General features: G+C 35.1%; 1 protein-coding gene across 1 annotated transcript in view; it reads right to left on the bottom strand.

The window, feature by feature from the left end:
* lrp1bb (low density lipoprotein receptor-related protein 1Bb) overlaps positions 1-27,234 on the bottom strand; it is a 348,887-nt gene that overhangs the window by 148,933 nt on the left and 172,720 nt on the right. The window contains exons 18-24 of the mRNA XM_041264893.1: positions 17,927-18,007; positions 16,992-17,153; positions 15,428-15,610; positions 8,018-8,218; positions 3,944-4,189; positions 2,223-2,420; positions 408-612 (exon numbers count right to left, since the gene is read on the bottom strand). Of these exons, the coding sequence (XP_041120827.1) occupies positions 408-612; positions 2,223-2,420; positions 3,944-4,189; positions 8,018-8,218; positions 15,428-15,610; positions 16,992-17,153; positions 17,927-18,007 (1,276 nt within the window). The remainder of the gene's footprint in view (positions 1-407; positions 613-2,222; positions 2,421-3,943; positions 4,190-8,017; positions 8,219-15,427; positions 15,611-16,991; positions 17,154-17,926; positions 18,008-27,234) is intronic.

The raw sequence follows: 27,234 nt of genomic DNA, 5'->3' as shown, positions 1-27,234 counted from the left end.
GGAATGCACTCTAGTCACTCAAATATCCTTGCATTAATAATTACAATATCATGTCTTAATATTTTCTGTGAGGTTGGGCGTATATAACAGACTGCCTTTATCTAGTGATGGATAATACTAATCAGTCTTGCACCTCACATCCACTACTATTGAACTTCCATTCTTCTCAGACTAAACTAATCTATGTTTTGAATCCACAGACATTTCCGTTAAAAATCAAGTGTATTCTTTCCAGTACATTTAACTCAGTACATTTAACTCTTAAATCTCAAGAACTGTGGTTATAGCTCAGATGGACTGAGGGACAAAGAATTGTAAGTCTGAAATTGGGCAAACTGTCTATACATTGATATGTCAAGTATAATATCTAAGTGATGCAGAGTAAAAACAAAAGTTTAAAAACAAACCCATGTTGAGGATCCAATGCTATGGCTCTTGGGTGCTCCATGGCACCCGCAATTAATGTTGTTCTCATTGTTCCATCCAATTTGGCTACTTCAATTTGGTCCAAATTGCTATCAATCCAGTAAAAATTTCCTGCTATCCAGTCCACTGCTAAACCCTCAGGAGTTGCCAAGCCATGTTGCACAACCACTTCTATTCCAGTAACACCTGCAAAAACATGCGTAATATATAAATGGGGAAAACATACAAAAACACATATCAAATTAACACACATTTTTCAACTTTTTAAAAATCTGAATGCCAAACATTTTCAACTGATCCTCAAGGCACCCCCTCACCCCCAACTATTTTCTTGACAATCCCAAGCATTTTGCAAAAAAAAAAAAAAAAAAAATACAAAGAAGTATTGCTTCCCTCGGCATGCTACTACATCATAATTTGTGTTATATGTTGCTTGTGGTGTATTAATGTTGGTGTATAGGTATTGGTGCACAGGAATATAAATGTATCTGTGTATCACTTCAAATGCGTTTAAAGTATTTAATAGTATGTGAGCATGGGGTTGCACAAATTAGTTCACAGGCTGGGATTCAAGTGAATAATTAAAGTAATTGAATCCTGGCACAACAGTATATAAAGATGCACATTTCAGTCACTCAGGGTTTTGTGCTCATGAGTGGAGAATGGGTGTGGCGCAGAGAGTAAAAAAGTAGGAGAAAAGAAATAACATAAAATAATTGCTTCAACATGTCGGAAGCACCAGCACTGTACTTGTCTGTCTGTTCATCCACTGTATGTTTACTGTTTTGTCGTTTTGTTCGTCTATTTATTTTGGCATCAAATGCCATGTGCTGTCTGTTTAAATCTTTTATTTGTTTAATTAAGACACTGAGCGCAGCCATTGCGTCTCAGTTTCAACCCCAGTACTGCCTGCTTGTGTGATTCTTTCTGGCTTGACGTCACCCCTACAGCCACCCTGTTCACAGCCTCTCAGACTTTATAGAATCACTGTTTGCAATTATCCATGCTGGCTTTCAACAAGAGCTAAAATATTTTAAAAGTAAGGAAGCTATAAAAGGAATCCATCCCATATTTACTAAGGAACAGAAGATAGGTGGTGTCATAAGTCCTCCTGAAATTCTATGCATCCTAATATGAAATCTGAAAAAAATGTGGCATCTCCAACCTAACACTATAAATTATCTGAGGGAGATAATACAATGCATTAGATACTGTAGAAGTAGGTAGCACTCTCAGGTACACCTACATATATATATATATATATATATATATATATATATATATATATATATATATATATATATATATATATATATATATATATACATACACACACAGTATATAGATATATAATTTATTTATTCTTTTAAAATCTACAAAGATCTCATTGTGTAAACCAACTCTGTGTCTGACCAAAGCCTGCAACAGCCTTACATCTCTAGATTATCTGATATCAGAGCATTACATAAACTACTTTATAAGATATTGGAAGCCCCTTGTGGGCTTGCAGCACAGACAAATGATTTTGAGATTGAAAACAGTGATATGTGCAAGTAATGGAACTTTTTTTTTTTTTTTTTAACACAAACTTATCATTTTTCAAGGACATACGGACAAGAGTTCCATTCTACAATTCTGTTTTGTTATTGTGAACAAAAACAAAGAAAACCCCAAGTAAAATCAGATAGATTTTATTTCTAAAACAGTTCCTATTTCTACCTTCCTATATTGTATGAGCGGTGAAGGCGCTTCTAAAAACTATTCTTTCACTGTCAAAAAATAATCAAAATACATACCTCCAGCATCTGCAAGCTTGCCTCTGTAAATTTTGTCTTCAACAACATCAGTCCAGTAAAGTAAGCTCTGGTTAAAATGGAAGTCAAGAGCTATCGTGTTTCTTAAACCTGGAACTAACAAGCTGTAGTCTCGTTTGTGAAGATCTATCTTTCTGATCTCATGCCGGATGGAAAAAATGATGAAAGCCTCAAAAGGATCTGGAGGGATGAGAGAAATATTTCAAGTAAAACAGGTTATTTTATTAGTTTCTCTAACATACAGGATTAAAAATAATTAGCTAATTCAACTTTATTTTCTCCTGCCAAACATAAATAGAAATGCTACTGCAAGTTATTAAACCTGGAGACAAGGCCCAGCCTGAATGGTCACTGCCATGACTTGTCGAACATCTGACCAGTAGAGGGTTTGTCAGTGATGACTTGATATATATATATATATATATATATATATATATTATATATATATATATATATATATATATATATATATATATATATATATATTTGATATAAAAGTATCCATACAATTAGACAATTTCCATTATTCTAACTCCATCAAAATATAATTCAAATACATTAGTATATTCCACTATTATAGGTATTTTCTATCTAGACTAAATGTGTGTTTAAGTATTTTAAAAGACTTTCAACAGTGCTAAGAGGAAAAAGAAAAATTTCTCAATTACTTAGCTCCAGGATTCAGTCAGTAGAGTATGAGATGGGATTTCCTGTACCATAGCTGTTATGGCCTGATCTTGACAGAATCCAATTAGATAGCATTTTAGCTGCTATAATGTTAAACTGCTGAGTTTTGGCCTAAATTGGATTACTACATTGTCTTTTTATGTCATCTTGAAGAGAATTTAACAGTCACAGTGGCAATCTATGTACATACCAGTATTAGTCCCAGTTTCAAAACTACAAACAACTGTATAATTTAAATTCCACTGAATATTTAGCTCAGAAATTATGTAATAGCCATATTGTTAATTTGTTTCAAAGTAGCTAGTAATGTATGGTTCCCCATGTTAAATACAGCATTTACATATGTTAGATTGCATGAAGTCCTAGAATAGAGACTGAACCTGTTTTAACATAACTTCATGAATTTTGAATAGTACATGTCACTTCAAAATAAGTGCCTGTTGGTGTTAAGATTTAGTCTGAATCAATATTAAATGTAAGTGATGTTAGTTCATTAATTGCATCGGCATTCTGTCTTTAAAATGCATCTCACAGTTCTCCACCAATTAAAACAGAATAACCTATACACAACCTTGGTCATCATAATACTATTAAAACATATTAATATAATAATTAAAAAAAACACACAATTTAAACATCCGTATCCGTAACATCTTTCGTGTTTCTTACCAACTTGTTTTCAGACCAATTCAAATAATTAGTATTCTAATTATTTTAAGGCTGTGCATTTGTCTTACAAACATGTGCTTCCTCTATTTGTGCATAGCCTCTACTGACAAATAATGTACAAACCCATGTTTTCTCTGCTGTGCTGTGAAAATAGCTGAAGTAGGCATCAGTAGTTTAATTATCACCTTTGTTGTTACTGTTTCCACATTTGCTTACTAGACTACCTTGCGGGTCCCTTTGAAAACTTCTGTACTCAAGGCAGAGACAAAGTAACCAACTCTTACCAGCGTTACATAATCAATTACAAAAAAGAAAATGTTGGCAGGGCTACACATTGAAACATTTACCAGTACTGTGGCAGTTCTCTCCGTCAGGACTAAGTCTCCACCCATGATAGCATGAACACTTGACAGTGGTTTTGTACTGCTCACACACTTGACTGCACTTGAGGTGTCTGGAACAGTAATCCACCGTTTCACAGGTTGTGTTGTCTGAGTTCAGATGAAGTCCCGCAGGGCATGAACAAACAATTCCTCTCCCAGGAGCCATGGCACACTGATGACTGCAACCTCCATTATCCAGAGAACATTCATCTGGGGATGGAAAGAAGAGTAAAAGACACACTGAGACCCTTAAATAACTTTATACAAAATAACTTTACACTGAAGAAAACTGACCACCTGTGCTGTTCAACAAAATATAGAAGATTTGAGAAAGTATCTTTATTTTATCATGACCTATAGACACAAAAATGTATTTTTAGGTTGCAGAATCAATTTCCTGTTAGAAATTCAACTACGGGACAACATTACTTTAAAGGTTTTCCAGCTTTTCGGAAGCTTGTTTTGGTTCGTAGATACTAGCTATAAGAAAATAAACCCAACTTTATTATAGAATCCTAGGGTCAGTGGATATTTACTACAGTGAAATCTACTGTAGGAGGAAACCGACTCTGCGGCTTCATGAAACAGCTGTAAAAACAGCAAGACACTGTTAAATGCATGTTCTAATTAACAACTGTTGCTGGTATTCATCGTGCTAATAGACAACAGGCATTCACAGAGGGGTGCAACTACAATGCCTAACAGGAAACATTACAATTACAGCATTAGCAAAAAAAGGAAAACATGTTAGAAAATATGTCACCCCTCAATACTCATGACATTTAATGTAAATATTTTCTGTATAATTTGGGGGCCAGTTTCAATGCCCTTTATTTGACATTATGAGGATTTTCAGGTATTTATGAAGTATATTGAGGTATTTCTCTTTTATAGAATACACCCTGAGGCTCATTTAAATGTTTCTTGTGCTATTTCACAATGTCCAATAGTCCTAATGTGTTAAAAGTTATTACTATTGCACAGTTTATATGTATATTGTCTGATAACAATGGGTTACAGTTACAATCTACATGTATGAATAAAATTAGGTGACGATTGTGTGTTGAACTGTAATTCATCCCAAAAGCGATAGCGTGACCAGGAAATGAAGGGAGGTAAAACATAAGGTTCTTATGTAACCTATCATCAAAAAGTCATACAATTAGATCTTTAATTTCAAATCTTCATGTGTGCTCTCAAGCACAACTTTTTGTTTTTTATTTCAATCCCTTGCACCATCATAAACAGTACTAGCACTTGTGTTTCCTCCTTTAATCCCATTGACACAGGAGATTCTTCCACTTTGAGATTTAGAAATTTTGTCATTCACATTTACATTCAGGTACCACACAAATACAAAAGGTCACTAGCCCTTGTTTTAGCATCCAAGGATTAAAATATTCTTAAAAAACAAACAAGAGATTAGCAGGAAGGAATATGAAGATATAGAATGAAAATGCAGTATTTCATAGTTTAATGAGCAGAATATAGTTCCCCTCATTTCTGAATCTCACAAGTCAGGGCCTTACATATGACAGGAGACTTGGTGTGCTGCCTTGAATTAATCAGTGCTCTGAGGTCTCTCAGCCAGTGGTCTAATTGGCTATAAACTGACTTAGGGGAAGCAGAGTGTTTTCATTGATAATGTACACAATTTTATCTTACCAGGGGTGTGTGGTCCCTAGTGTGATTCTGCAAGTGTGCTCTGAAATAAACTTTAATGTTTGCCTATCCATATTTATAGATTATGCTCACTGAAAACCCCCATGAGAAGTCTATCATATCGCTACAATATGGGGAACCCTTTATCTACCAATGCCCCCATTATCCATTAAAATAAGTCTGTTAAAACTTTTTTTTTTTTTATAACATTGACATAGCAAAAGTTATAAACGACTTTGCTCACAAGGACAAATATTAAAATCAAGGTGAAATGTACAGTTAAATCCCACAATAGTAAGTCCTTACGCTGAGATATATTGGCTTCTCACTGAATGCAAAAGCTTAGTCCAGTTAAGTTAATTTCCTTACAGGCAAGATAAAAAATGGAAAAATAATTGCACCTTTTAACACCCACTGGGTATAATTTAGCAAGGATCTGATAAGGGACACAGGCTAATAAAATGTATTTGAACGCTAAGTAAACATTATCTTTGCCTGATTTGATTGGTTTTATCTGCCAAGAGATTTAAATGATGTCCCAGACTTGGTCATTTCTTTGCCTTTGGATATACAGTTGAAACAAAGATAACAAAAGGTGTTCATTTATATCAGTGTGTGATAGGCTGTGTGTATCTCCTAAAACCACATTTATCTTTTAAACATCCAGATCTGTTGGGATTACATCACAATTCTGGATGCCAAAGTATTAGGATATGTTTCTCATTTTAATAACAAAGACACTTTCCCCCTACGGCAGTGATGGCCAATACACCAAACACTGCGATCACTTTTGGTGGATCTCTCCGCGATCCACCAGTGAGCTATGACCAACAATTATTACCAGGATTTAATATAATAGCGTTTTTTTTTTGTCTTATATGCAGAAACTATCGGGACATTTTCATCTGTGCTGCTGGATGACACAGAAGGTTCTCCCCATCAGCGGCAACAAAAACTGTTGTATGCTTATGTTAGTGCTGGTTCTGATTTGTCTCGAGAGCCACCAAAAATCGCGATCCAGCCACCACTGCCCAACGGTATTAATGATATATACATATTTCTACTATAGTGTACAATTAGGAACATTTGTAATTATTTCTGAAAGGTAAATCATTTGACAGAATGAGATTTCTGGCTAGGTTTTAGAGTGAGTGAGTCTGTACCATGCTAGAAGTTTCAGAAGCCAGGTGAGGAGCTTCATTTGGGGGGCTGGTAGTTAATCTCCTGAGCAGTTGAAAATAATCAGTACCCAGGAGAGACAGAAAGTCAACACTTTATCACAGCCCCCCTGGGTAAAATATGTAAAAAAACTGACAATGAATGAAGTGCCTATAACAAAAAAAGTTTTGTTGCAATTCTGTTTGCTAAAAAAAAAAAAAAAAAAAAAAAAAAAAAAAAACCTTTACAAAACAGAACACACTATCAAATTTAGTTTACCTCAACATGATGACAATTCATCATGACCCTCCAAACACGTGCATACCAGTATCTTAAGCTATAATTAGCAATTGATTTGGCAAATGTTTTTAAGATGAAATCCACCCATTTATGATTGCTTTAAACAGTACTCATTATCACAAAATTGAATTAATTATCCTAAACAGTGACACATGTATTTTGTATACAAGGAGTTAATGTTTGAAAATTATAACTAGATGGTCATTAATTGGTGAAGGAGTTCAGTTCTAGTTTAGGTCAAAGAGGAAAATGAGCTTAGACTGTAATGAATACCACACAAACAAGAATGTCAGAGTTAGTGGTCCACTCAAATTATGTAAACATAGTGCATGGACTGCAATGTAGAATATGATTCCTTCAGTTCAGGAATAGAAACAAGGATCTAAATTCATAAATCAATCTCAATAAAGGTATATTGACTTGGTAAAGAATATATCAAAATGTCATTGATATATCCAACTGAGTATTTTTATTTTACTCATTTAATTGAAAATTAAGCCAGACTCATAATATTCATCACAGACATTTGATTAAAATGCATAGACTCATTTCTATTTTATTTGTGACCTTTAATGCAATGATGAGATAATATCACTCTTGAATGCTTTCATAGTTGAGAAGAGATAACAGGGATTTACCTGCAAGGCTACTTTACTGTTGATTTATGCACAAGATAAAATACTAAATAAGAAAGTGGAGATGGTTAAGATGTTGAAATTCCAAATCATTTGTGTTTTCACACTTATATAGTCTTCTGATGAGGTCTATCAAGTGATTTATTTTCTGTTATCTGCCTAGTGGTATTGTACTTCATGCAACTATAGGTGCTTATATACACAGCAGATATGTAAATACACAAACACAGACTTGGGAAATGCAATATTTGAAACACAATTATGGATTTTAAACATCAGTTACCACACAATGGCCCTTCATCTGACCCATCTGGACAGTCAATCTTCCCACTGCAGATTTTCTCTGGCTGTAGGCATATGCTGGTGTCATTAGCACAGGGGTATTTTGGAGGCTTACAGGCTACATTCTCACAGCTTTCTTCGTCTGAAAGGTCTTCACAATCATTGTCTCCATCACACACCCAATTCTTACTGATGCACTTCCCTTAAAAAAAAAAAAAAAAAGTACATTATGCTTTACAATGAATAGAAACACCAAACTGGAAAGTGAGCATGACTATACAGTATAAGACACAACAGGACTTTAAAGTTGGTTCACTGTCAAATTGACCCAAAAGTAGGTCGGCCTAAGCACAAAGTGAAATTGGACAAAAGTCCCCTGGGACATAAGTGAAACTGGAACTAAGTCCACTTGGACAACGGTGAAATTAGAGGTAGGTCTGGTTGGCACATTGACCAATAGTAATCATAATCAGATTCATAATTTCAATTACCTTTACTTCACTGAGACAGCAAGCAAATGAAAAGTGACAGAATTCTCCATTATTCTAAATGTGCATTATTCTAAATTCATTATTCTAAATTCTCCCCAATTGATAATGTCCAATTACTCTCCCTCATGGCAGCAATTCCCCACAACAGCTCAGGAGAACTAAAGGTCAGTGGGCATCCTCCAATGCCATAACCTAGCCATTTGCCTGCTTTATATTCAGGAGCATGAAAGCAAATGTCAGTTAGCTACCATTATCTGGGGGACCAAAGGAGAGCCCTTCAGGTTTCCGCTTCACTTCACTGGGTGCCTGGCCAGAAGGCTCCACTGTATAATGAGGAGGAGAAGCAGTCCCTGATGATATTGCCTCCCTAACTCAACACTCCCTGTGGAATCCAGAGAAGACCAGCAACTTCAATTCATGATGCTCTTCTGATTGTTTGACTCGCCTTGCACACAACACAGCCTTTAGCTGGTAAGCTACTTGTGGACCCAAATACACTCTTATCAAGGTCTAAATAAGCGTCTTACTTGAATTACACATGAGGTTCCTACAGCAACAGAAGTGTGTGGTATATATATAAAAAAAATACAGAAAATAAACTGTATTCATATACTGTAATACACGTTTATGTCACTCTTCAAACATAGTAAGTTATTTATACTGCAAAGATACAGTATATGTATCCAAATATATAATACACTCATCTTGCAATGGATGCTCTTATCAGCATGTAGAGAGCAGAATTGACGTGTTAGTAACATTATTAATGACATAGAGATGAAAACAAATTCACTGAAGTAATAAAGAGTACTTACACTTTTACTGTTTTCCCAACAAAGCCAGTCTAGAAACCTATTAGAACAGGGGCTATTTATATGTGGAAGATGGATGGTCTTTTATTAACACCTTAATGGCAAATAGGTTCACTGAACCCACTTTTAAGATGCTGAGCTATTGTAAAAGCTGATTAAAGCTATTCATTCAAAATGAAAATAAAACCTACACATGAAGAAGCAGGATTAACAAAGAATGTAATATATCAACTGCCCTAGTAAAGCTATTACACAATTAACTAGTTAGGCAATAGAGACTATTAGCCTTAATTCATATTATCTGCTCGAAAATACAAAATTTTCGAGCAGATAATGTGTCCATAAATGAAGTTCAAGTAATCCCAATCAGATGACTAATTCTTAATTACTTTTACGTGGTTGTTTCATATGGTTTTTAAAGGTCAATGCCAAACTTTTCTCAAACCAATGCAGTGTATTTATTAAGTTGTTTGTTTGTTTTTGCAAAATTCCTTATTCTAAAATCAGAATCATTTCAGGGAACAGTAGTATAACCGTATAACCTTTTTCTATTTAAATTCTAATATGCCCAACAGCATTCAATTAAAACAAACAAACAAACAAAAAAATGTCAGTATGTTTGAAAGCATCAGTATGTTTCTTGTGCTTCTTAAATTAGCCAAACATTTGGTTTTACTTTATAACTTTTACAAGAAACTGTTGCACTAACAACTTGTAAAGGGTGGACAGGGCACCATATTGAGAAAATATCCAGGTGCAACCCATGAGCCCAGAAGGCCTTCCCCATAGACTGACAATTTAACATTATTTTATGGGTTTAAATGTGGCTTTAATTTAGCATTTTATTAGAAGGTTCTCCTTTATAGTTCTGAAACAAAGGCTACACAATTCACAGCTCATGCCAACTAAAAAAGCTATAGAATACAGCTTCAAGAATATTTTGTATTAACATAAAACAGTTAGAAGGTGAAAAGACACTTACGAAACAAATAATTATTTAGTCCCTGTGACGGAAATATAATGAGTTCTGTTTGGAAATCTCCTTCCTGACCTTTGAGGGCACAAAATAGCGAAAGGAAAAGTCCTGAAAAGGGCTGGCCTGACAATTCATTTCCAGGGTCGGGAAGTCGGTCCGCCTGGATGAAGACGAGACTCCGTTGCAGAAACGTATTGACCTGTAGGGTAAACGAGGTAGCATCTGCAAGTAATAAAAGCAGCTGCAATCGTTTGCCAAGGGGTCATGCATAATAGCATAAAAGGGCCGGAGAATCAGTAATCTTCCCTTTTGCTTGGGTTTGCGCTTTAAACTGGAAGCACTGAGAGAGCTGCAGTAGTAACAGCCAGAGAAATAAAAAGAGAACCGGAAAAGAATATTTGTGAGTGTTGTGTTTGTTTGTATTGTCTGTTAGTAACTGTCTGTGTTTATTGAACCAACAGACAGCTAACACGTATCCGTAGCTGTCGCCTTGGGCCAGCACAAGCTGGATCATCACTGCACCAATACAGTCACAAAATAACATTGTTTATCACCCTCCACGAGCACGACCACATGAACGCAGGACTGGTGACTGTGTGCCGTATTATTGTGGGTCACAAAAGTCTGTGATTTTTGTTTGGGACTATAACCCTGTTGTTTTCTCCGTGCAATACACATCATTGTGTATTGCCGGGATTTATTATTTGGTCGCCAGACCTGGATTATAATTAAAACCACTTTCCTACCGGATTACAGTTGTTTGTGATTACTCCTGTACTGAATCACCTCTACACCTGTTCACAATCACCAGCCACTTGTATTTTTAACAATTAGGGAAACAATACATCATTTGATCTCACAAGAAAAAATGCAGCTTGTTATTTGCTGAAACAGACAATTGTTTGGAAAACAAGTAATTCAAGCACATGACTATAGATAAAATATTCTTCTGTTACTGGGCAAATACATTGGCTTCTAATGCTTTTATCAAAAACTGAGCTGGTATAGAAATAAATGTGCAGCAGCATTGCCATTTTTTCCCTACCCTGATTAATAGAGAAATACAACATACTATTGGCAAATATAAACACGAAGACATACTTCAATCCTATGTACAATAAACTCATAGGACTCTATAAATGGCCTTATCCCAAGGTAAATTGTTGCGATTAGCAAAGCAGTTCCAAGGATCAACTTTAATCTGTTTTATTGATGGAGCAGGCCATAGCATAGATCTGCTAACTTGATTTTCTATGGGCTCTAATGAAAAGGAGATGTATGCTACTCGACTCTTTTCTAGCATGCTCTGAAATACTAATGCTATTAATAAAATAAGTAATATCAAACTGAAAAATGTAACACATCCCTAGCTCTGTATAGTGTTTGTATATACAATGGAATGGCTCTAAACCAAGAGAAAGTGCGCTCTTAGGAAAATCTGGAAGCCTGTGGGTCTCCTGTCAGACCAGTTCCAACAGCTTGAAAGTGAAGGCATCAGAGAGAAGAAAAAGTGTTTTGATGATCTAAAATGCACAAAATAATGAATAAAACAAATAATGCAGCATTCTAGTGGATACACCCTATAATATGCTACACAAAACTGTCTATCATGTCTTGTCCTACTTTGTTTTGAAAATTATTTTTAACTAAACACACCAACATTTTGACAGCTTTTGTAAATTTGACTTAGAATCACTTCTACTTAAATGGTTTCAACCAACAGTTCCAAAAAAGTATGCCAATTTGAAACTCAATTAGGATTTTTTTTTGATAAACTTGGTTTCATACAAAGTCAAATAAATCTGCATTTTGGTAATAACATAATACATTAAAAAGTATAAAAAAATACCAATTTGAGATTGAATCCTTAATCATTTTATGTAATGCCTATCGATTAACTGGGCTCCAAGAAAATTTCTTAATTATTATCTCAAATCTTAAAGCAATAATATATTGTTCAAGCTACATATCATGCTGATGCTGCTGCTCCCTCTGTCCTTGTCCTCATTGCCCTAATTGCTGCTTTTGATATCACAGATCATAGCATTCTTCTTGTCTGCCTTCAGTATGCTGGGATTTCTGGAACCTGTCTCTCCTGGCTGTCCTCTTACCTATCTGGACACATGCAGTCTGTTTTCTATGATGGAAGCAGTGCTGAGGCAAACCCGGTCATGTGAAGTGTCCCACAAGGGTCTGTTCTTGGGCCTCTTCTCTTCAACATCTACATGGGTCACCTCATCCGCCAACATAGCCTCATGTCCCTCTCAGCTTTCATCAAGACATTGTGGCCTGGATGTCTACCAATTTTCTTCAGCTCAATATCAACAAATCTGAACTACTTCTAGTAGGATAGAAAACTAAACTCAAGAATCTCAATATTGCTGCCTTGAATCTCGGAAACTGTCTGCTGCTGCCTTCCCCCACAGTACAAAGCCTTGGTGTACTTCTGGATAGTAATCTCTCCTTTGATTCCCAAATCTCCTCTGTAGTCAAATCCTGCTTCTACCACCTCCAAAACATCTCAAAGGTTGCTCATTAAAGGGGCATAAGACACCGGGGAGATATTCTTCCCGACTATAGTCTACTCCAGTCAACACAGCTATACAGTGTAGCTGTAAGCAGCCTTTAACACTAACAAGTTTCTTGTCCTAAAATGCAATGATCCTGGCTGACCAGAGTTAGGCAGCTGCAACTGGAGTCTGTATATGAGCAGTGGCTATGTAGCCTAGAAACAGGCTGGAACAATCTCCCTAGATAAAGACATGTATTTACTATATATATATATATATATATATATATATATATATATATATATATATATATATATATATATATATATATATATATCTGTATTTCTGTATAAAGAAATATATAGAGGTATCTATTTCTCCATAGAAAATGAAAAGTTTTATACAATTTTCTTTCCCTATTTTTTTTTTTTTATCTTGCTTTTCTCAGGAAAAAAAAAAAATAGTTAATCGTTCCGCGCCTGAAGGAACTCAATCGGGTCTCTCCCCTTGACCTAGAGCCCTTCCCTGAGATTGGTTTTGGCTCCAGATTTCCACGTCTGGTGCAGACAGTCATATAATATCACGTACTGCAGACAGTATATATATATTATATATATATAGGATAGACACACACACACACACACACACACACACATTAGAAGTGTTATTATTCTTCCTGAAGGAAATGGGAGAGAAGTAGAAAAATGTTACTGCACAAAACAACCGTGGCTGTCAGCACAGGCTTCCTTCCCAGGCCTGAAGAAAAAATTGCTGCTGATCCCTTCTGCTCATGGCACTTTATCCCCTTGGTGAAGGGGACTTTGTGCCTGACACAGAGGGGGCTCTTCGAACAGCTTTGACATATGTGCTGTGGTAAATCAGGCTACACAGAGATATATCCCAATCGGTAATGGGATATTATTTCATACTTGAAAGGCTATTATTTGTGAATTCAGCTTCATCTGCCAGTGGATCCAGATGGACTTCGAAAAATATTTTCATTCCTCTTCCTTTAAGCTGCCAAACTGCTCTTCCAAGAACAGCACTTATGCCTAATTTTGCTTGGTGAAACACAATAAGGAAGTGACTTTCCCCTGGGTAACGCAATATCTATTAACAGGAACTTCTAGTTGCCCTACTTTGATAGAGATGTTATAAGCTTCAAGCACAAGGCAGTTGTTTTCCTTCTTTGGTTACAGAGAAATCTGTTGCCTCCTCAGAGAGGTGCAACAACCTTCCCGCTTTCAGGTCAGTTGATTCCTCCAAACTGTGGAGCAGGTAGACACTTTATTTCAGACAGACTGCAATCACAGCATTAAAAAGAAACAACAACAAAAAAACAATAATCAGTGTAACAAGTGGCTGTGAGGGAATGAAGGAAATGCCATACTTTAAAACTAAACTGTACTCAGCTTTGGCAGCTGTTATTTGGATAATTGAAACAAGAGAGGACCAATTGCATTTCTACCTGGTCCTAAAGAAATCTCAATCCAAAATAATGTGCATTCTATTCCTCTAGAGCAGTGGTTCCCATTCAATGTGGGGACCACCTTGGTGTTTTGAATTTTTCCCACGGACCACAACAGCATTTTGAAACTCATTTTTATGAGTATATGTGTAATTACGTGTAGAAAGTAAAGTATTATTATTATTATTATTATTATTATTATTATTATTATTATTATTATTATTATTATTTTATTTCTTAGCAGACACCCTTATCCAGGGCAACTTACAGTTACCTAACTTAATGTGATCCCTGGGCTTGAATCATCTCTAACAGTTCATCAAGCAATGCTGTCATTTTGCGCATTGAAAGTTGCTGATGGCAAAGTACCCATTTCTTTTGTTTATTTTTTTTTCACATTCTGAATGTTTTGTAGATAAATGGCATCTCAATTTTGCAGACTTAAGAATTTAGTTTGACAAAACCTGATAAAAAGTGATTGGAGAGTGAATAGGATGTTCGGATAGGCTGTGAAAAACATTAAAAACAGGCTTGGTGGCACGCATTTGATAGGATTTATAATATTTTGCTTAAATACAACGAGATCAAGACTAGACACACAAGAATGTGCACATCATTTCCAGAAATAGTGTTAACGTAATTTCCATTTGACATATAGTCGTGTGAGATATTAAACCTGGCTGAATAAACCCATATAACAACATGGATCTGAAATCGATCATTCACACTACGGTACAGTTCACAAGTCAAGCAACAAATATATATTTTTTTGTTTCACATTAACTTCTGTTACTATATGCAGCAAACCTCTCCAAAAATGTAGCACATATTTCATATTGTTGAAAATGAAAAGTACTAAAACTTTGGTTTTAAATAATGACCTTGTGTTTGTATTTCTGCCTCCCATTTTCCACATGAATGTTACATATTAATGAAAAACAGGCAGTACGTTTTTCTCATCTGTTTGGTTTGGCCAAACTCACTGGGGTTTGGATCATCTCTAGTCAAAAGAATGCATTAATAGGTATTGAATGTAATATGTTAACTACTGCTATTTTTAATGCTTAAAAAAAAAAAAAAAATAACACAGCCACCCAAAATATGAATGTACTAAAATGCAACTTTAGAAGAGAATGAATGACAGTCATCTGTACCTGATACTTTGCAGGTGAATTTAGATTTAGGGTCACACATTCTCCTGGTTCCTTCACAGTTCCTTTCATCGCTGCCATCCTCGCAATCCTTGTCACCATCACAGTGCCAGCGTTCAGGAACACATGTCCCGTCAGTATGACAATAAAATTCCTCGCTGTTACAGTCGCCTAGAGGATGCATAGCTGTGAATAAAACGAGTTACCAATTAGGGCAAACTCAGCATATCTGTGAGCAGAAGACCATTTGGGTTGAAGCTGCTTAAACTTGCAAGGCAGTTATTTCCACACAGGGAAATGCAACTCTTCAATCACTAGTCATAAAAGCAAAGCGTGTCAAGACTTTCAGGTCTTTAGAAGTATCTCAGTTTAGTAGGCTAAAGCACATACCAAATGGTGAAGAATTCTCTTTACAAAACTCCACTATGATTGTCATTTAACACTAATGTCAAGGGCTGACATTTCAATTTAAGGCCTGTGTTATCTCGTTACTGCTTGGCTGTTCATATAACAGCATCTGCATACAAGGGACTCCTTTTCCCCAGTGAGAGAAAGATCAGTGATGACAGTGTCTGCATTTTTTTTTCAAGGCAAAGGAATTACTGGGATAAAATACTGTAAAAAAAAAAAAAAAAAGAAAGAAAAAAGTGATTTAGACAAAAATATGAAATGCTTAGCACTATTCATATTAATAATGGATACAGTTCAGTTACGACTTTATTTTGACGACAGAAGGGATCTTATACTGTACATGATTGTGTTTAAGATGCTTGTATTTTATACCTATCAACTTATACAATACTCAGATATTACACTTAAAATGCTAATGCTTTACAAGGCAACCAGATTGATAGAACAGTAGATCAGATTTTTTTTTATAATTTACACAACATGGATAAAAATGACTAATGTACCAGAAGCTGGCTTTTTTTCTAGAAAAAAAAAAAAAAAACAACAAACAGGTAAAGATATAAACATCATGCTCTTCCTTCTTTCTAACTGAATAATGTAAAATGCACATACCATACCATGGTAGGGTTATTCCACATTGGATAACTCTGGAGAGAATAAAATACTGGCTAAAAGAACTGGGCAACAGTGTAGGAGGACTTGTGATGAACAGCACTGGCAATTTTGTGACAAGCTAGTGAGTTTCAACCAGGTCCATTTATGCTACGTGATATAATTACTGCAGATTAAAGGATTCAAATCTGATAAGTAATTTGCAATGCTGAAAGAAAGACTAAGAATGACTTCTCATTTTCTTTTTTTTCTTTGCAATACATATATATATATATATATATATATATATATATATATATGTGAATCCATGTCATTACAGGAACATCTATCAGCCATTAGCTCAATAAGAAATACAATATTGTATTCTGACTCATTATCTAATCACATGGAATATAACTGTCTAATTCCTTTGTTGCCCATCAGGCTAGGTGAACCTTTATTATAGCAGGTCCTTTAATTTCAAATGCATTGATTTTATTGGTAATGAAGTGTGTTGCTGCCCTCAGCAGTGATAACTACAGTTATACAGTTTTTGAATACTAACCTTCGCCTTTACAGGTAGCTTCATCACTGAAATCCCCACAGTCGTTATCTCCATCACAGGCCCAGTGGTCTGGAATGCATCTACCACTAGAGCACTGGAACTGAACATTGGAACAGGAGTGAACACACCCAGCCTCATCGCTGCCATCTCCGCAGTCATCATCTAAAACATGTGGAATCACCAAAAATGAAAAACTTAGTTCACTGCATTGACTCATCTTTTGTTTAAGTGAATGGAATTGAAATCTAAGTACACAGGAATACATTATTGAAGTCCAATAAGGGGATAGTCAATTATTAATGAATGGCACACGAACACTCTATGGTATAAGAGAAACATAAAGATCACAAATATAATGTTAATACTGAGGTAGTGTGCACTTATCACCAAGTCACAAATTAATACCGGAGAATACATTCTGAACATGAATTGAAGGATTTTTTTTTTTTTTTTTTTTTTTATTTTTGGGGGGGGGGTGGGGGGTAACTTCAGTCTCCAGATTAACAGTGTATTCACAAACCTGCAGTATTTTTAACAGTCTGTTTAATGGTACAGTATTTCTTTTGTTTAAATTAAATAGAGAACCAAGCTACTGTGATACCCAGGACCCAGTTGTGATTAGTTTCAATAATTTGATGTGTACATTTGAAGATCAGAGAAAGATGGAACTGATAATTGGAAAATAAGGATTATTAATTCATAGTGGCAAAGAGGCTGGTTCTGATACGTGAAAGGGATAGTTTGCCAGGAGTAAAAGTATGCACCTGTATAAGAAAAGCCTTGCAGACATATTAAAAAGCAGGGGTTAACTGAAAAGTCATTACCTAATCTAACACACAAACAACCGTTCACATGTCATAGTGACACATTCTAGATGTTCAGTGCACTACGTTTAATACGTCCACAGTGTTTAATTGTCTTATATTTACACCCACCTGAATCACAATGCCATTTCATGCTGATGCATCTTCCATTGGTACAGCTGAACTGGGTCAGTGGTTCACAGGTAGGGAAAGCTGTCAGTGATATATAAAAAAATGTATAATAATTAGATAGATAGATAGATAGATAGATAGATAGATAGATAGATAGATAGATAGATAGATAGATAGATAGATAGATAGATAGATTACAAATTTCAACATTACAAGAGCCAATCAAATCGTGTGAAAGCATTTTAACCCTTTGTGGTCCTACGTCGGACCAGGTCCAACATTACAATGTAATGACATAATGATACAAAAAGACATAAAGCACAGGTCTCTAGTCATTTTTTCTCTGGAAAAAGCCGATAAAACCTTTCAATGGCCGAGTGAGAAAAATAGGAGCTGAATGAAGCTGAAAAAAGGGTGTATCTTATAGCCCCATGCAATACAGAGACAACACAGACATAATAAAGGAGATAGCTTTCTGAGATTTTATAGTAATAAAATAAAGACTTGGATTGCATCATTGAGAAGTTTGGTGATAAGACGAGTGATCAAGAGAGGATTTATCAGTATGCATATCTATAAAGAGGTATGTGAAAAATACAGCAAACAAGGTGCTTTGTGATTCAATGGCTTTTAAACCTGTTTTACGCTGAAAAGAATATTTTAAACAGCGCGTCTAAAATAAACAGCGTGTGTGAAAATGAATTGGAACTGACGCGCTTGACAATCACTAAATAAATGGACTGCAAAGGGTTAAAAGTCAGAGTACAGGAACTGCATACCTGTTTCAGGCTCATCAGTGCAGTGGAACTGTATTCCATCTAGTAAAAAGCTCAGTAAGAGAGTAAGTAAATACCAGTAGCTTTCAAGTTAAGGTGGGAGAAAGCAGTAACTGTAGAATTATGGGTAATCAGGATATGCAAATCTAAGTACTACAAGAGACAATCAAATTGCGTGAAAGTTGCCACTAGGTTTCTACATTCACAGCGTTTTAAAAGTCAGAGAACAGTAATTGCATACATGTTTCACTATGTTTGGGGCTCAGCAGTGCAGATTACCCATAATTCTACAGTTACTGTTATTCCCACCTGAACTCAAATCTATACGTATATTAATGTCTCTACTGAGTAAAAAAAAAAAAGTTTACAGCAATAACAAATCAACCATGTATATTTTGCTCGACCGAGTAAACTATATGTAGTTTATATGTCATTGCTGTTAACTTCTCATCCGAAGGACAGAGTACAAGGAGGTTAAGTGGCACCATTAGGGTCACACACAACCAAATTTCACCCTTCAGGATTATGAAAATACTTATATTTCAAACCCAAAGTGAAGGATGAGATACAGCTTTTGGGTATGTTCCTCCATACTCATCCACTACACAGTAGCAGTTTTAGGCTCATGCAACCCATGCAATTGATTGGGACCCTGAGGCAGCAAGGGAGACCCTGTTCTCATGGCTCAATTACTATAAAAAAAAAAAAAAAAAAAAACTCTATGCACTTCAAGTCTGCACCAGACTGAATGCCTTATTAACCATTTTATCACTATTTTTATCTATTTGACACGAGCCAGAAACAGAAAAAAGTTACTTTTAGGGGTTTTAAAGCCATACATATGTAACCCATGATTTAAGCTAAAACAGTAAGACATTTAAAAATAAACTAATTTCTACACACTAGAAACAAAGTTTGCTTGCACATGCCATCAGTGCTCCAAACTTGAAGGGAATACATGTATAGGTGTCTCACACGCATTGGGCTGTGTGCTTGAATGAACCTGGAAACAAATTAAAATAAATGCATTTCCAGCCAATGGATAGTCCTCTCCTCTTGCCCAGCTACATCTGCAAGATAAATTTGCTGGACCTGTGTATGCTTTTTACTGTGCCTGCCACAGTAAAGTCAGAGGAGAGAAGCTTTTCTTACCTGAATAAGAAATTAACTAAAAACTATTTACTTTCTACAATGTCTCAGGAGCGTTTGACTGGACTAGGGCAGATATTGATTGTGCACCAGATTTGCAGAAAACTGGATTATTTAGTTATATTGCACACTTGGTCGCTGTGAATGCACAAAAGGTTAATTTCTGTCTCTGAGAGTGTGCTTTTTTTGCAGTTGCTGTAATAAAATGCAATTTGTTTAATAGTTTTGTTGTTGTCCTGTCTGAAAGTCATGGTATTATAGAGTAGTATTACTGGTAAAAATAAGGAATAGGTGCCCCAGAATAGAGCTTTGCATGGGCCACCGTAAGACAAACGTAGCTACTGCCTTTGCACCCATCCATACCCCATAAACCCTTTTTGCCATGCAATAGCAAAGCATAGAGGTATTCCACATCATATGTATTCCAAACAGGGTGATTTTAAATTTGAGTGATGCCAGAGTTTGCAGACAGCATGCATACATTTTTGTAAAAAGTTTTAGGGAGGCTTTAAAACACAGTGAATGAGATCACCATTTGAATCGCAACACTTTCTTATGAATGCTGGAATTGAACAACTGTTTCTGTTTGACTTTGAGAAAATAGAAATAACAACATTTAATTAAATTGCATTTTCAACTTATGCATCTGTATAAGTACTGTTTGTACGCCCTACAGAGAGCAAAAACAGTTAACATTTTATATTAAGGTGCAGCTTATTAATGTGGTATAAATATGTTATAAATATATAATATATGCTTAATAACCATGTTATAGAGTGCTGATACAGCAGTATGGATAGTTTATAACCATGCGATAGCCATAGATGGAATTACATGTTTATAAAGGGGACAGTTATAAACCATATATAATGTTTTATTAATACTATATAACATAGTTATTAAGCATATATTATATATTTATAAAACACTAATAAGCAGCATATAACATGTTACCAAAAAAACCTGCTATGTCTAATGGATTTTGTTTTATAACAGTAAACACTTTTGAGGGCTCTTTCTATTGCACTTGAATATTCTTAAGCTGGCATTGCTTGCCAAATGAGCATTCAATCTCTGTAATCATTTATGTAAATTGTTCAAGCTGAGATGCTAGATGGATACCTACAAAACAGAGTATGAAACTATGAAACTGATGAATTCACATGTGTTCCTGAAGATAATATTCAGTGCACCGGTCATAGTAGTTAGGTGATGTGGCAGGATGTCTGGGTGGGTGACATGACCAGACCAGGAAATACACAGACTCTCACAATGATTGTGGGGTGAGTCGCCAATGTGTTCTTATTTCTTTAAACAAACTAATATTTTTTTTCTCCTTCCTTCCACCCCTCTTCTGACCCGCTAATGTACATGAGAAATATATATATATATATATATAATAATATATATATATATATATATATATATATATATATATATATATGCTACTCCAAAAAATTGGCATTCAGTTAATTAATTTGGAGATGGCCATTTGGAAATGGTGAATTTTAACCACCACCATGTGGCAAAACAACAATAATAATAACTTTCTTTAATTAAACACAATACATTTAAAACTTAATAAACAACTAATACACGGGTGGCCATATCCCGTCACAGGTGTCTCAAAGCCAAAGGTGAAATGTACTTCATGGAAGACATAATCAATCATCCACAGGCAATGACCATGGAGGACAATGCTATTATAAAAAAAAAAAAAAAGTTCTAACATATGTAAACATTTTTTTTTAAATGTTAGGTTTAACTTTCATAATTCTTAAGGAAGAGTAATGTTTTAATACTTTTTTTTCTCATTATTGTGATTCCTGTAATATTGATAAAGCAGCAGTAATAAGCAACACCAACCATATACCATATATAGTCACAGCTGAATTCAAGTTGCACCTCAAATATAAGACAAACAATATATTTAAAAGAAAGTTCATGAATGCCAGTGTGACAGAAAGACAATGATTCTTGGTGGTAAATCTCCCTTCCACCCTGTGAAGGCGCTAAGTAATGGGAACAGAGTACTCTGGACTACTTGACCTGACACTTTGTTCCAAGGGTTAAAAGGAAGTCGTCATGTAGAAAAGAGACGGAACTTCGGTACACTAACTCATTGACCCGGAAGGGAAATGATGTGGCAGCCACAGATTGGAAGAGTGGCTGCATTTGTTTACCAAGGGGTCGTGAGTGATGGTATAAATAGGGGTTGAAGTAATGTGTTCCTTCTGTTCCTTCATTTTGGTTTGAACATTTAAGCCTGTAAGAACCTGTGAGGGGCCCATTGATAAATACCAACGTTAGTGTTTTGTTTAGTTTGTCGATAATTGCTTGTTTGCAATTATTAGACGGATAACACATTCCGGATCTGTCGTCAAAGGCCAGCACAAAACTTAGAACAGCACTTCATTTTTGTCATGAATAAACCTGTATCACCCAACACAAGCACTGCAGCATGCACCCAGGACTGGTGACCTTGTTTATACATAGTGGGAAACATACATGTGTTTATTATTTTGGACTGCAACCCGTTTGTTTGTTTCCAGTGCATTACACATTGTTGTGTATTGCCTGGAATTACTGTTTGGTCACCAGACTAAGATTATAATAAATAAAAACCCTTTTCCAACTGGATTACAAATCTCTGTCTGTTCATAGTGCAATGCATCACTCCTGCACCTGTACACAATCAACCCCTTTGCCACAGCAAGTCTCATTCAGCTCCTAATAAAAACAACAACTTTCATCTCAAGGTGCCAGGATGAAATATCAGAGTGTTTAGCAAAAGCACATCAATAGCATTGTAACTGCAAGGAAAATGGGAAAAATAAACAAGAAGAGGAAAGAAACATATGGTACAAACTATAATAGCAGTCTGTATTGTTTCACAACCAAACTAAAAAGTTAAACAGTTTCCTATTATCAAATGCCATGATTCATGATTCTAAAAGCAAATCCAATGCACAAGACCTGCTCAAGACATTCCCACGATGGCTGCCTCCAGCAATGCTCCAAACACAACACAGATTACAAAGAACAATAACTTCCCAAATGCAAGTTCACAAAAGCGGGGCCTTGTTTGTGTTACGTAATAACATCAGGATATGTTATTAAATTATTCATAAGTATAACATTATTTATTTCCATAAATGTTCATAGCAGGCTGTGGTTATTTCACTCATTCACACTCATTGACACTATGTAACACAATTTTTGTTCCTGGGTAGTAAGTGTTATTTCCTAATTGCTTATGCCTCAAAAGTATAGAAAATGCCTATTATTCCCCACAAACTTTACTTTTGTGACCAGGTCAGTGATATTTTGAAATATCACTATTTCCAATGGGAAAACGGGAAAATGTGTGTCTTTTCGTTCACATAAAGTCAGAAAAAAACAACATATGAATTCAAATTCACATGTATTTATACTAAAGTAATACAATAATGACTACAAAAGATTTAGAAGTGAGTAGTTTTTCGAGATTTATGATTATACTGTAAATACAGTATAATCGAAAAGACACACATTTTCCCGTTTTCCCATTAGAAATAGTGATATTTCAAAATATCACTGTCCTGGTCACAAAAATAAAGTTTGTGGGGAATAATAGGCATTTTCTATACTTTTGAGGCATAAGCAATTAGGAAATAACACTTACTACCCAGGAACAAAAAAAAAAAAATAAATAAATTGTTACACAGTGTTATTTGTCCATACGCATTAAAAAAAAAAAATAAAAAAACTATAGGACTCTATAAACGCTCAAGAAATATTCTCTCTATATATAGACCATCTCAAAAAACAAATTCAATAGCTTGTAAACAACTAGAGTACATGTAAGAGAACATGCTTGTTTGCGAGCCTTTATAAGCATACTTTAAATTAATTGAGAATGATTTAAAAACAACCCAGTATTTAAACCTCACTGTATTTCTATGTTACATGTTTAACAGTCTTAACTTGACTATAAAGCTCCCAGAGACAGCACCATGACAGCCTGTGACAGGTGTGGCTAAGGAAAACAAATGGGCACCAATAAAAGCCAAACACCTCTGTAATTGTCAACATCTGTGCATTAATTCTTAAAACCTGGCTTGAAAAGGAGGTTCCATTTATTTTCCCTCTGTCAAGCTGAATTTACTTTATCAGAAGGATTTACAATGGGTAACAACTCAAAATGTGCAGTTATTGAGAGAAAGAGCAAGTTAGACCACTAGTTGTTTAGCACAAAATAAAGTTGACACTTTAGAAGTAAAAAGCTCTAAATTATTAATGGTCTTTCAAATTATGAATACCGTACCAATTGCACAAAGATGTAAAATAATAATTTTATTCTTGGCGAAGCTATAGGACCAAGTTTCAAACTTTTATTAGTGTTATTAATTTAAAAATATAAACTGTTGAAAGATTAAACAATTGTAGTAGAGCCATCTTAATGCATTAAAATTACTTTAAAAGAAAAGATGATCAAATTGTTCAATGCACTTAGCAGATCCATAATGCTACATAGATGAAACTTTAAAATAAATAATTACTTACAGTAATTGGATAGTATTACAGCTGCTTATGAAAAGGCCACATTTGAATTGAAAGTTCTCAATATTATAGTCTGCGCCTTTGTACAAAGCTCTGCAATACTAAGTTTAAATATCTACCTTGTATAGCATTAATGTTTGTAGTTCAGTTGTGAAGGCCAGTAAGACTGCACATTTTATAAGAACACAAAAAGTTATTCATGAAATGAGGTCATTCAAGATGTTCAACGATCATCCCTTCCTAGTAATTGATCTTAAGTGATTCCAATGATTCATTCCGTACACTAACAACTCTCGAGGTACAAAAAAAGTATATCCTTGTCCCTGCTCAACTTCCAACTCTATCCTTGTGTCCTGCTCTCTATGTTGCACTTAAAACACAGACAAACGTTCATTTAGCTGTTTTTTCATTCAGCAGCTAGTTGTATCTTTTTTTTTTCTCAATGTTGGTGAACACATTATTGTATTTTGCGCTTAAAGGGTTTTAAATTTAATCATGTCATTGTACGTCAACTGTCAGTTAAAGAAGTAATACCAGGCGTGAAAGACCCGAGCCTAAATTAAGCAAGGTCTAAACTGTTAGTCAGTGTTTATCAAAGTATTATGTTCCTCTTCTTTCACAAGAAGCAGCTACAATTCCATTCTAGATCTACATTCAAGTGTGAAATAACATATTCCATATGATGAAAGATCAGTCATCAGCTACAAAAGAAAAGGCTATTTACTGTAGAAAATCTTTTTTTGTTTGCATGTGCTCTATTTAAAGTAAATGTTTCAAATACTAAGAGAATATATATAATATAATATCTATATTATATATATATAATATATATATATATATATATATATATATATATATATATATATATATATATTATATATATATATAATAGCTAATTAAAACTATTCAGTATGGAAGGAATAGTTTAAAGGAGCTCATACTGTATTATAAAGGAAAACAGACAATGCAAAGCTATAGATAATATATTTCAAAACATACAAATATGCTGTGGTATACAATTCATTAATACTATTGATTATAAACAAAATGACACCCTTTTAATAACTGTGCATGATGTGGCTACTGTTTTGTTGTTTTTCTTACCATGGTCTGCTTCACAATGTGTTTGCATAATGCTGTTAGTTGGATCTGCCTATAGGTTCTAATCAAAAAATGAATAATGTAACTGTGGAAGAGAAACTTCCCATTAGTGAGAGGGCTGGCACTACATGTCATCAGCCATATTGTTGAAGTTTGGGATGTTCTTGCGCTCTCGTCTCAGCAGTCATTCAGTAAGCAGTCAGGTATGCAGTCCATTCAGGTATGCAGTACGTCAGGCAAGCAGTCATTCAGGTAGTCCATACATTCAGGTAGTCAATACATTTAGTAAGCAATCGTTCAGGTATGCAGTCGTTCAGGTATGCAGTACGTCAGGCAGTGCAGTCGTTCAGCAAGTCAGTCATTCAGGTCCATACGCAGTCAGTCAGGTACGCAGTCAGTCATACGTATGCAAGTCCATACGTCAGCAAGTCCATTCAGGTAGCAAGTCCGTACGTCAGCAAGTCCATACGTCAGGTATGCCGTACGTTCAGGCAGACAGTAGCAACCAGACCTAAAACTGGATTGTTGATTGTACGAACCTTCATGCTTAAATGTCTTCCTTCACAGAAGTGGAAGCAAAAAATTGGTTTCACCAAAAGTGCAACTCACGTTTTATTCATTTTAAAGATCTAGGCGGAACAAACATTAAAATTTGACCCATTTTAAAAAGCGATTTCACCACAACATCAACTGCCATGAATGTAAAAGGATATAAAACATGGCGACCAGCTCCATCCAGGTGTTTTAAATCAGTGAAACGACTTTCAAACTGTGCCCGAAGTTTTTCCAAATGAGAGGTGTATTTTTAAAAAGATGACAGATCTGTTCCTTTCTGTTTTTCTAGTTCTTCACTCGTGTTTGGAAAATGTTTCAGTTCCTTTTTTTGAAGTTGTGTTATTCACAGTTTCAGTTTCTCTTGGAAGATCTTCACTGAACTTTTCATTTCAGTAATATCTTTCTGTGGTCCCTTTTGCATTGCGAGACAAACCCACTTATAGCAGGTGCACCATTTTTTTTTTTTTTCAGCTGAATTATTTTCAGTAGTTTCTCCTTTACACTACAATCCTCAAAAACCACTTCTAATGAATACACTCAGCTGGAATGTGTCAACAATATCAATCAATTAATAAAATTGAAGAGAGGAAAAAAACTGTTTTTTTCTTCAATGAAAGGAGATGTCTTCCGACATTGATTCTATCAGTTGAGTTATTAAGTTTCCTGAATGCTGAAGATCCTTGATAGTGGACATTAAATCTGATTTGTTTTTCAAACTATCACAAGTGGATTGATTGAAGAACATTGACTATAGAGCTTTTAAGAGTTCTTTAAATTCCTTTACCTTCTTTTTCTGGAGCTCCGTTTTAATTGGAAAGTCTTCATAGTTTTTATGAACCATTTTCAAATGTCTTTCAACATTGCCTTTTTTTTTTGCCAGAGCCAAGTGTGCATTGCAAATTAAATCAACATATTTGTCATTTGCTGTGGTAAAAAAAAATAAAAAAAATAAAAATAAAACACTCCTCCCAATCAATATGGACATGGTAGATTTGTGCCTTCTTTGCAGCAGACGGCCCTTCACTCAATGTACAAGTTTTTTTTTTTTTATATATTTGAATATTCTCAAATAAAAAATCTACTATTTGTAGAAATACAGGACGACTTGTGGCTCAGTATGAATGGATGACGCTATTAATTTATGACTTTCACCTTTGATCACTTATTACAATATGAGATAATTTC

This window comes from Polyodon spathula, chromosome 11, assembly GCF_017654505.1.
Source record: "Polyodon spathula isolate WHYD16114869_AA chromosome 11, ASM1765450v1, whole genome shotgun sequence".
NCBI classification, from domain to species: domain Eukaryota; kingdom Metazoa; phylum Chordata; class Actinopteri; order Acipenseriformes; family Polyodontidae; genus Polyodon; species Polyodon spathula.
Note: the sequence above shows the minus strand (reverse complement) of the source record. Positions and strands in the feature narration are given on the sequence as shown.